This window comes from Mustela lutreola, chromosome 2, assembly GCF_030435805.1.
Source record: "Mustela lutreola isolate mMusLut2 chromosome 2, mMusLut2.pri, whole genome shotgun sequence".
Classification (NCBI taxonomy): Eukaryota; Metazoa; Chordata; class Mammalia; order Carnivora; family Mustelidae; genus Mustela; species Mustela lutreola.
The window spans coordinates 52,215,964-52,228,136 of record NC_081291.1 but is presented as its reverse complement, the minus strand read 5'-3'; the positions used below and the strand labels follow the sequence as shown (position 1 = coordinate 52,228,136).

The 12,173-nt window shown below is 48.2% G+C and overlaps 1 protein-coding gene across 3 annotated transcripts in view; it reads right to left on the bottom strand.

The window, feature by feature from the left end:
• Positions 1-12,173, bottom strand: part of IRAK2 (interleukin 1 receptor associated kinase 2) — a 58,507-nt gene that overhangs the window by 41,702 nt on the left and 4,632 nt on the right. For 2 of the 3 annotated variants that reach the window (XM_059161719.1, XM_059161717.1), the window contains exon 2: positions 8,995-9,177. In XM_059161719.1, coding sequence (XP_059017702.1) covers positions 8,995-9,177 — 183 coding nt within the window. Of the gene's footprint in view, positions 1-8,994; positions 9,178-11,592; positions 11,717-12,173 lie in introns of those variants that run through there. The other variant, XM_059161718.1, reaches the window with a different exon arrangement.

Genomic DNA, 12,173 nt, shown 5'->3' with positions numbered 1-12,173 from the left:
CCAGCTCTCACCTCTCCTCTCTAAAAAATTGGGGACTAATTTAGATGCATTGCACATATGTTCTATTCATTTTCACACAACCCCCCAAAATCCCCACAGTGATTAAAGCCTAGCTGTGTTCCAGTGGAGTAACTAATGTGTGGAAAGAAAGTCAGGTGACCTGTCCTGAGCCACCAGCACTAACTTTTTTTTTTTTTAAGATTTTATTTAGTTATTTGACAGAGAGAGCACAAGTAGGCAGAGTGGCAGGCAAAGGGGAGGGAAAAGCTCAGCTCCCCACTGAGCAGAGCCCAACATGGGGCTTGATCCCAGAATCCTGGGATCATGACCTGAGCCAAAGGCAGCCACTTAACTGACTGAGCCACCTGGGTGCCCCATCAGCACTAACTTTTTTTTTTTTTTTTAAGATTTTATTTATTTATTTGACAGACAGAGATCACAAGTAGGCAGAGAGGCAGGCAGAGAGAGAGAGAAGGAAGCAGGCTCCCCATGGAGCAGAGAGCCCAATGTGGGGCTTGATCCCAAGTCACAAGGCAGAGGCTTTAACCCACTGAGCCACCCAGGCGCCCCCGCCCTAACTTAAAATCCTCACAACCTCTTATGTTTTGCAGCTTCCCGGTTTATAAGAATAGACAGGGCAATATGTGTACCTATTTTACAGAGGGGAAAAGTGAGACCTGATGCCATCCAGTGACCTACCCCAGTAGGTTTTCAGGTCAATTAGACCTAGGTCCCCACCCCAGCCCATTACTTACTAACAAGGAGGCTTTCAGCATGTTAGTTAATCTCTGAGCCTCTGTTTCCACATCTATAAAAGGGGAATAATAAGATTTATGAGGTAAGATTTCTACCTGGCACATGTTTAGCATATATTAAGTGCTAAATACAAGTTATAACTAGAACCAAATAGACAGACTCCTGGCCTGGGGGGTCTTGGCCAAACATACTGCCACCTCCGGGGCAATTCTCCAGTGGCCCTGAATTCTAGCCATGCATTGTCATTCTCTTGCTTGAAAAGGGGCAGATATTGGGAAGCCTTCCAAGAGAGCAAAAGTACCAGCCCCATCTGGCCCTTGCAACAGCTCAGGCTCTTTGGGAAAGAGAAAAATTATTTTGTTTCCCTTTAGGCAACAGCCAAAAATTCCCCATTCAGTGACAACCCAGCTCCAGGAAGGAAATGACTCTGGCTGAGACACCAAACCAAACATTAGAAAACATCAAGGTTGCACAACCAAATGAGATTGTGTGAAAACTGCGAAAGTCAAAAGAAAACTCTCAGGAAGATGGTAGCAGCAGGAGCAAAGATAAAACCCTGGTCACCTCCCAATCCCTTCACAGATTCCAGAAGCTTCCTGTACTCCTACTCAGAACCTCACAGGCCCCTATTCCACACAGTGGCCAGAACAATGGGCATACTTCAGGCACAAGCCCTCCAAGATCTTCCCTTTCCTCCCTGAGAAAGCAGCCCCTTGACTGCGGCCTGCGAGAACTCAGGTGGCCTGACTCTGCACCATGTCCCCTCCCCAGGTTCAGGCTGCTGCACTGTCCTCCTGCTGAGGCCCCCATGGCCTCCATCTGGGTCCTCAAACATCACCCCTTCCCACCTCTGGGCCTTCGCATGTGCTGTGCCCTCTGCCTAGAAATGATCAGTGGTCCCTCACTCTCTAGAATCATTTGTCCTTCCACCAGAGGCTCAGGTTTTTTTCCTCAGGGAAACTTCCCCAATAAAATCAAATCCTGCCCTCTTCCAGCTCACCACAGCCCTCACCCAGCCCTGTGGGTGGTTGCAGTCTCCGTGTCACCCTCCTGTCAGGATGTGTCTCCCACAGTATACTGCAGGCTCCCTGAGATCCAGGAGCTCGTCTATATATTTTCACTGCCCTGTCCCTAGTACCTAGCAAGTAGGCACTTGAAAAATATTTCTTTAGTTCATCATTGACTCTCTGGCCCAGCTCCCATGTATTTAACACGCTGTGGGGAGGAAGTGAGCAGAATTTTATCTCACAGGTTAGGCACAGCTGGTTCCCAGTCTTCCACAGCTAGAGCCATCTGATCCTCACCATCAGCAGGCTCAGTTCCTAGAACTGCCTTTGGTGTCATTTCATGAGCTCTACAGCTCAGCAGTGATGATAGCTGACCTGCTTCTGGCTGGGAGCCACAGTTCTGATACTATGACTTCTGCCTTGATCCCTGCTCCTGCGCATACAAGATCCTAAAACTTAGGCTCTGGAGCCTGGCACATAGTCCCCTCCTAAGCCAGGTAGTCTGGAAAAGTCCCTTTCAGGAGTAGGACCTTCATGTTTTAAGCCCCAGGGTGATGGTTAGTCCTGGTCCCCTGCGTTAGACTCATCTGATGCTGAATGCTGGCCGGACCCTAAAAATCTGTCCCCGATCCCCCAATCTCTCCATCATGAAGCTCCCTTGAAATGCCCAGCAATGTCACCATGGTCACCATTTCACTAGAGCAGTGATGCCCAGAGTGTGTTGGTTGGTTCTGTGGGACTATTTATAAGCATCAAATGAAAAGGGGTTCCACAATCAAATGGAATCAAATGGAAAACACTGGCCCAAATAGATCTCTTTGCTGCAGGACTTAACAGAGCCTTAATACAATGGTTTGCATTATGAATCTCCAAGGGTAGGGGGCACTGATAGAGCATACAGGATCCCCCAAGTTTAGTTATTCATGAACCCTTGGTTTGTAGGGGGTATATCTTGCTGGAGCACTCTTCTGAGGCACATGGTTTGGGAAATGCTCCTATAGACTATGATTCGCCATGCAGATGCCTTAAACACACATTACTTTCCCCATCGCAAGACATCTGTCAACCAGGACACAGAGACAGCATTCCCCTTCCTGTCCTGATCCAGAAATTAGGGTTTCATCCAAGACCCAGTTCTTCCCTGTGGGTTTAGCATAGCCTAGAGCTGTGACAACATTCACGGAGGACTACTTTACACCTGGTCTTCGCCCAAAGCTGGAGGATGAAAGTAGAGAGAATGGGGTACAAAAGGGCCAGAGAAAGGACAATATCATCTTACAAAGGGGAGAATCAACAGGCATTGCCTAGAGCTGAATGGAAAAAGAATCAGAAATGTAAGGATGTTAGTTCAATATTGCAAAAGCAATCTACAGAGGAACTAAAAATTGTGATACAAATGTACTAGAAAGGGGGAGGAACTGTGTATAAGCCAAGTCTTCTTCTTCTAGGAAATTAGTGGTTAATATTCAAATTAATAAATATGAAAAGGACAGTATAAGCACCTTATTTAGAGGTAGTACTAGTATGGCAGAAAATACCCATTGTCCCCATCTTCCTACATTCTAGAAGTTTTAGCTAGACATATGGCTGCCTGACTAAAAAACTGTATTTTCCAGACCAGCAGGAAGTGGACTGTGAAAGCCCAGGCGCCCTCTGTAAGGAAAGCCTCTCTTCAGTTCCCACTTCAGATGAGGCCACAGAGAATAATGAACAGGAAAGCTCCCCCTGCCTCAAAACCTGCCCCCACTCCTCACCAGACTTAGGGCCCCACCACCCCTGGAGTTTCTGAATCAACAAATGAGGCGAGACCCAAGAATTTGCATCTCTAACAAGCTCAAGATGATGCTGATGCTTAGAAGTCTGGGGACCGCACTTTGAGAATCCTTGATCTACTGAGAACAAGGGGATGCAGACAGATGGAGCAAACAACTTACTCCCCTGGCCGGGAGGGACCTTGACAACTGCTACCCAGCCAGATCTGTCAACTGTCAACATGAGTGACTACAGCATGTTTCTCATTTCAAATGGGAGAGTTCTGATTGCGGCTTCCTGTTCAGATACCAGCACAAGGTTCTGGGTGTGCTGGGGGAAGGGTAGTAGATAAGTTCTCTTTGGTAGAGAGCTACTGGACCATAGGGGGCTGATCCTGAAGACAACATGTCACCCCAGATCCTGGGCCTTTACCTAAAGGAAGAAACTGATTAGGACCTCTGGCCTGCCTCCCTTGGGGAAAGGGTGAGAATGTTTTAGGCGTGAGAAGACAGCTGTATGTGGATATTTGGGTGCCCAAAGGGAGAATTATAAGACTCTTGTCCCTCCAATATTTATTCCTTCCTCCTCTAGTGTAATAGAAGCTTTTGTTGTGCACATAATACCCCAGCTACAGATTACATTTCCCAGCCTCCCCTGCAACTAGGTGCCATCACGTGACTAGGTCCTGGCCAATGGCTTGGAAGGCAAGTTAGGCGTGCAACTTGCCTTCCAAGCCTTCTGTGCCAGCTGGAGATGCATGTGAGGCTCAGAGTAGTCCTGTCAGGTGGGAGGGGCAGCCAGCGGTCCAAGACAGCAGAGCATTACAAAAAACAAAACAAAACACAACCCAAAAAATCTGATCCTTGATACCATGATGCTGCCCATTCAGTCTTGGGCAGTTTGGACTGTCAGGAGAGGGAAATAAAGGTCTGTCTTATCTAAAATGTCACTGCCATCTTCCCTTAGTAACAGTAGTGAAACAAAAATGTTAATATAGACAAGTGCCAAGAAATGGCTCAAAGAATAAAAAGGGGTTTACCCTGGCACACAGATATGCCAGAGGAATGGGTGTTTGGGTAGTAAGTCTTTCTGTGCTAATTTATTCTAATTCCTGTAACATTTCATGTTAGGAGTGTGACAAAGAGAGTAACAGTGGTCTTGGCAATGAGGCCCAAGAAAATAGGAACAGACACCCACAGACCCGACTTTTTACACAACCGTACCAGTAGCCAGCCCCAAGACTTGATTTCAAGAGACCAGATACAGTGTGGTTCCCAGCAGATCCCACTCCCCACCTTTCAGCTCAGGCACTGTCTTCAGATGGCCTCTGTCAAATGCAAATATATTATCCTGAGATGCAAGTCTCCAAGGAAGCCAGTTTATATCTAGGACCTCTGATGTGTGTGGTTTTCAAGCACAGTTTTATCCAATCTCTTCTTTGTTTTTTTTTTAATTATTAAAGTCAATTAATTAACATCTAGTGTATTATCAGCTTCAGAGGTAGAGTTCAGTGAGTCATCAGCTATATATAATACCCAGTGCTCATTCCATCCCGTGTCCTCCTTAATGCCCACCCACCTTCTCCATCAAATCTATCCTTAAAGCTCTTTAAAAAGTGGTAGGCAGGGGCACCTGGATGGCTCAGTCAGTGGGGCGTCTGCCTTCGGCTCACACCATAATCCCAGGGTCCTGGGATCAAACTCCAAGTCGGGCCCCCTGCTTGGGGGGAAGCCTACTTCTCCCTCTCCCACTCCCCCAGCCTGTGTTCCCTCTCTCACTGTCTCTCTGCCAAATAAATAGAATCTTTAACAAAAAAAAAAGAAGAAGAAGAAGAAGAAGAAGAAGAAAAAAAAGAAGAAGCAGTAGGCAGAAGTCGGGTTCTCAAACTGGAAGCAGCTGAGCGAGTTCGTAAACTATCTCCTACAAGTTAATGAAAAATAAGGTTTAAGTAATGTTATAATGAAGGAAGGGGAAACAGCTTTGAGTAGTTGAACTTCAGAAACTGAAAATGCTTCCACAAAGGGGCAGAGATATATGGTATTTTTTTTTAAACTAAGGAAAATAACAAGCTACAGAAAGGGGAAGTATCCTGCATGGGGACAGAAAGCAATAGTAAGAACACAACCAGGCTCTCAGAAGAACAGCCAGGGGATTTGTGGATGTGGGAACAAGCCTCAGTCTCTCTTCCTCAGGCAAATTTAATCAGTGAGGGGTGGGGGGAAGTTGGGGGGGTGGAGAGGTTTGGGGAACAAAGGTAGACTCGCATAGGCCTGACCAGTTGGAGGCTGCTGGACCAGGACAGCAGGGATCTAAAATGAGAAGCTGACAGAAAAACTATCACTGTTGTCTGGAAGCCCAAAGAGGTTTCTGTGAGAAAGGTTAAGAACGAGGGTGCTGGATCCAGACACACCTGGAAGCACCCTCCATCTCTACACGTGACCAGACTTGCACCCTTGGGGGAGTCACGGAGCCATTCTCGGCCTCCATCTCCTCCTTAAAACGCCCACCTCAAGCGCTGTTGGGAGAAGACTGGCACATTGAAAGTGCTCAGTCACTGCGAGCTTAAAACCAAGTGTCACGCTGCCATGAGTGTGTCTCTTTGAAGTTGGCACTATACTGTTTGTTGACCTCAAATCATTAAAAATATGTTCCAGATTAGTCAACTGCCAGGTTTTGACATCAATGGCAAGTTGCTATGTCCAACCAGAGGCCTTTCCCAATCCCTGGTACTTATCTGTTTTTGGGGCTTGGGACATCCCTTAGCATTCCATCCCAGCCACCCAGGAAGAGACCAAACCAGGGTGTGCTGTAGACGCTGACCCGCCTGCCCAGTCCCCCAAACAGATCGGGCTGGAAACCTGGGCCCCTGGATCCTACTACACTTGTCCCTGTGGCATTACTCCTCCCCCTCCAGCAGCCCCCTCCCTCCTTGCCTCTTTTCCAGCCCATTAGGAGTCTATCATTAATTCTCAAAATGTGAAAAATATTTGGGGTTCGATGCTAATTGTCTCTCCCCATCTTCCAGTGCCAGGCTCTGGGGAGACAGAGACACCAGGGGTCTGCACACGGCTAAACAGTGCGGCTGCCGGTCACACCAGCCGACAAGGTACAAGGGATGATGGGGGGGCCACAGCACCATGAGTGTCCAGAGGGGGCTCTGACGTCAGCCTGCCCACCTCTAGTGGACAAGGAGGGGAGACGGAAGTCCAGGGAAAGGGAGGGACCTTCCAGGTAACAGCAGAGGGCTGAGCCGTGCCACCTCACCATGTTCTGGAAAAACCACAGGTGCCCCTAGCTGCCCCGGGCACCCCCAGCTGACCAGGATGAGGACCTGGCCTCAGGGGGAGATGTGACGGGAGGGATGCTGTCTGACAGGACTGCAGGGAACCCTCTCGGGACAGAAGGGCTGGTGGGGTAGAGAGGGGTTTCAGGAAGTTCCAGCATGGTGGGGGGGTTGGGGGCTGAGCAGATCATCCCTCCCCCGTCTGAGAATACAGTGAGCTTGGGGAGACAGCCAGGCAGGAACAGAGGCTGCAGAAGTTTAAGGGTGGTCTTGTCTGGAGATGTGCCCACTCCTGACTTAGAGATTATACTGCTGGGGTTGCAGGGGTTAGCCTGAGTCTCACACCAATGCGTCAGTCCCCTCCGTGTGAACAGGATCCTCCTTCCCCATAACCTGCCCCCAGACACAGACTCTTGCCACCAGAGGAACTGTCCTTCATCTAATGAGATGGTAGCATGTGGGGGAAAGCCTGGCGTCCCCGGATACCCTAAATCCCAGACAGTAGCTAAGTGGCTAAGGGCAAGAGGCAGTCCTGCTCCTGCATTGGCCTTCTATGCCCAATGTGATCTACCCTATGGTGCCCCTGAAAGCCTGGTTTGGGTTTCATCTCTAGATCCCCCCACCTGCAGAGCCACCCCAATGTCCCCTGTTCTCCTGACATCTCTGAGAGGGGAGCCCTCTAAGCCCCCATCTCTCAGTTCCTTGTTTTAGATACTACCTCCCCTCCTCCTGGAAGCCCTCCATGATTCCAAAAGGCCTGAGGTACAATCAGGAAAATGCTCAATCTGGGTCTATTGATTCAGCCACATTATTCCCAGCTCAGGAATCTCAGACAAAACAACATCAGGGCCCACACTGGATCTTCTTCAGGTCTGCAGGGCTCAGAATGTACTGCTCTCTACCTCCCACACTAGCTCTATGCTGATTCCATAAGTCCCAAGCTTCCCTGGGCTCTCTTACCTCAACTCTTCACATGGCTGTCTTCTTTCCATTCCTCCGATTTTACCTCCTCAAACTGCCCTTCTGTAGCTAACTCCTACCTGGTTCCTCCAACCCATTATTTTTATTTATTTTCTGGCCTATTGACGATACCTTCACAAGACTATCTCCTCCATGAAGGCAAAGGACCTTTTGCTTTATCCATCACTGTATTCTAGAAACAAGGACCGCACCAGACACTGGGCAAGTGTTCAGAAAGTACCTAAGAAAAGACACGCTTGCCGCCCCGCTACTGAAGGGGGATTTTTGCGGGAAGGGAGGCCTACGTGGGAGTAACCCTAACCCACCCTACCTTCTGCTGAGCACTGGATGAACACCAAGTACTTGACATAACTCTACTTCTGCAGCTTTACAGCCTCTCCTAATGGTAGCGAGCAATTACTACCTGCTAGATATGTTCCCATCATTGTTGTAAAAGTGATAGGAGCGTAACTTAGTAATAGTGATACTGATATTAGTCAAAATTTCAAAAACACAAACTTTCAACCCAGCTATTCCAATGCTAAAAAAAATTATTGTCCAGCTAGACTTACATTGTGCAAAGAGGGTGCATACGTCTAAGGGTACAATACTGTGTCCACGAGAAAACTAAGAAGCAAGCTGAACACCTACCAGCAGCACTGAGGTAAATAAATCAGGGCATGTCTGTCAAAGGAACACAATGCAGTTGTTAAAGAAAGTTCTAATGAGGCACCTGGGTGGCTCAGTCAGTTAAGCATCCAACTCTTGGTTTCAGCTCAGGTCATGTTCTCAGGGTCCTGAGATCTAGCCCCACAACAGGCTACACACTGGGCACGTAGCCTGCTTATAATTCTCTCTCTTTCTCTGTCCTTCTGCCCCTCTCCCTCTCTAAACAATAAATAAATAAATAAATAAATGATCATTTTTATCATAGAGTTTTTGGGATTTTTTTATGTAGAGCTTTTTTTCATCATTATTTCTTTCTTTATTTTTGGAAGAGAGAAGCAGAATCAAAAATGTACGAGAGAATTCAGAGTCAAGTCTGTCACCAACAGCTTGATCTGTGGCCACAAAGCCCCTCTCCCACAGGGAACCACCGTTACAGATTTCTTAGTTAGATAGTAAATTCTTTCATTTAAATTTTTTTCTAAGATGAAGATAAGTTTCGAGGAGCCAGAACAGCTCAGGCTGAAACTGGCTCCTGGGCGGCTGCCCGGGGCCACCGTAGTTACTCACAGTTCAGAACGATCTGGGCGGCACGGTAGAGCTGCAGGCGGCACAGGAGATCCACCAGCTGCTGGACGGTGGCCTGCCGCATGCCCCACCACCACAGCAGCTCCCGAGTGATGCTCACACCCTGCACCCGCTCCATTGACTTGATCTTCCGCAGCTGCGTCAGGTCTGTGATCACGTAGGAGGCTGGAAGGCAATTCAGAGCTCTGCTTAGCATCAGGAAGGCAATGCCTCCACCAGAGGGTCCCCAGGCTGGCTGGCTTCCTCTGCAGTACTTTCTCGCTCACCCCCTCATCATACCTGAAATTCCTTCCACCTTTAGCAGTCCAAAGTAGTGTGCTGATTCCACCTGATACCGTGGGACTGGCACATCAGCTACACTTACTTCACGGCCACATGAAACAGGAGAAAGCCCACTGGACCACAGGGTCAGTGCCTGGCAGCTTTAATTGCTTATTTGCTATGGGTAAGGCATTTCACCCGTGGGAGCTTCAGTTTCCTTGACTGTAGGTGGGGAGGGAATGGAACTTCTCTTCCCTCCCCTCTGAGACTAGAAGCTCCATGTGAACAGGGAGTTTTATCTGTCTGTCCACTGGTAGGTCCCCAGAACAGGGATCAGCACCTGGCACAGAGTGGGGGCAAGACCAGGCCCAGGGTGAAGTAAAGGAGGCACTTAAGAGGCAAAATTTAACGAGGGTCTCACTCTCAGGACTGATCCTGCACTCTCAGAAGCTGGAGCGTAGGTGCCTCCTTAAATTCTGCCCTGGGCATCTCATTCTCCCCACCCCTAGGTCCTAGTCCTTGCTGGGAGAAATGAATGAATGAATGAACAAATGAAGGAACTAATGAACGAACGTAGGAACCTACAGCATCCTCACAGAACTGTCACAGGGATCAAGAGAGCCCATGCATCTAAAAGCGCTTTGCCAAATCTGAAACACTATGAGATTTGCAGAGGGCTTCCGCTGGCAATACTAAATACAATACATTCGTCCTTTACATTTTTCATTATAAAATGAATGGTTGTTCACTAAAGAAAACTTGGGAAAATGAAGGGGAGAAAGCCTGTTAGGAATGGAAAGTTCTCAGTTACAACTTTAGTCACTGGAAACCCCAGGCCAGAGTCCTGGTCAGTGGGAAGTGATGTCAGCAGGGTCAGGGGCTGCTTCCAGCAGCTTAGAGAAAAGAGTGGAAGGAAGAGGAAGGAACACCTCCCCCGCACCCTCTCCCTACACCCCCTCTCTGCACGCCAGGCGGTTCACTGGCACACCTCCCACACTTCAGAGGCAGAGTGAGGTAATGGGAAAAACAGAAGCCCCCGTATGATGTTCCACCCACCCTGTTGTGGGAATGCGCTCTCCTTACAGGCAACAGGACAGGAGAGAAGTAGGAACTAAGCCCTGAGGTGCCTCGTGGTTCATGCACTCCCATGACAGTGATGGAACTTAAGGCAGCAACCCACCAACATTTAACCAGACCCTTAAAACAGGGTCAAGACAAGATAGAGATCTGGAAGGAATGAGTCACTGCCACGGACACTGCGAAGTTCCTAGTTCTTTTCTCAACACACACAAGAAATACCTGATGATCACAGAAGATCTGTCTAACAGGACAAAAATCAAAGTCCCCATGATCATCCCACTTGAAGGAACCCAAGACAAGCACTGGCCATACTTTTTCTTCTATTCTTTCAGGCTTTTCTACAGATGTAAAAATACATACTTATGGGATGCCTGGGTGGGTCAGTTGGTTAAGCATCTGCCTTTGGCTCAGGTCACGATTCCAGGGTCCTGGAATCGAGTACCACATTGAGCTCCTTTCTCACTGGGGAGCCTGCTTCTCACTCTAACCTGCTTTGCCTGCTGCTTCCCATGCTTGTGCTCTCTCACTCTCTAACAAATAAATAAAATCTTTAAAAAAAAAAATCCTTCTATCAGCAGGACAGCATAATGGTGGTTCGTGACCCAGATTTTGGATTCTGAGGCCTGGAATCCTATTCTGCTACTTACTTGCTGTGTACTGGGGGAGGGCCCTTCACCATTCCCTATGCCTCATTGTCCTTATCTGCCAATGAGGATAACAACTGAACCTCAGAAGTTGTTGTGAGGATCCGACTGGTTACATATACAGGTGTACTTGGAATAGTGCTTCATACATAGAAAGTGTCACATAGTCATTAGCTGTAATTATTAAGCCAACTTCACTCTATGAAAACACTGTTTTTGTTCCTTGTTGTTGCCACGACGTGGGACCATCCCTCCAGGTCTGAGTCCCTGAATCCTGCATGAGCTCACCTGAAAGTAGAAAATCTTGCCCATGTTCAAAGCCTTCTGGAACAGACACAGCCTCCTGAAATAACCCACCCTATGGCCAAATGACCCTTGTCAGGACTAATGGGTCTCCTCCCTGGCTAAGAGAAAGAGAAAACACTAAGGAACTTCCACACATCATGTCCCCTAAGCCTCTCAGCAACTCACCCCTGTTTTATAGATGAGGACATGAAAGGCTCAGAGAGAGGCAGTCACTTGCCCAAAATCACACAGCCTGACAGGGACAAAGCAGGGCTATGCACAAAGGCTAGCACAATAAAGGAACACCTACCTCTTCGTCCCCTGGAATACATCTGGGAGGTGGAAGCTGTAGGGAGCCCGTTTTCCCCCAGGGGCAAAATGGATGCAGCCGTGATCAGAAGGAAATGAATGGGAAGCAGCCATAGTATCCACCAACAGCTGTCAGATCCAAAGAGCACATGTATGTGTAGCCATGTGATTTTTTTTTTTTTTAAAGATTTTATTTATTTATTTGACAGAGAGAAATCACAAGTAGATGGAGAGGCAGGCAGAGAGAGAGAGAGAGGGAAGCAGGCTCCCTGCTGAGCAGAGAGCCCGATGCGGGACTCGATCCCAGGACCCTGAGATCATGACCTGAGCCAAAGGCAGGGGCTTAACCCACTGAGCCACCCAGGCGCCCAACCATGTGATTTTCTAAAACACTTGAAGAAGGATCTTCCCATCCCAAAAATAACTCACAGAAGCAAAGACTCTTTAGACGGACAATGGCAATCACCAATTCTGATGGAGAGGAAGCCAGACAGTGCTGTGGCTTGGCAAGAAGCAGCTGAATGGGGTCATGGCTGACTCCCAGCCCAGCAAGCCCCAACTCATCATGAAGAGTGGACTGAC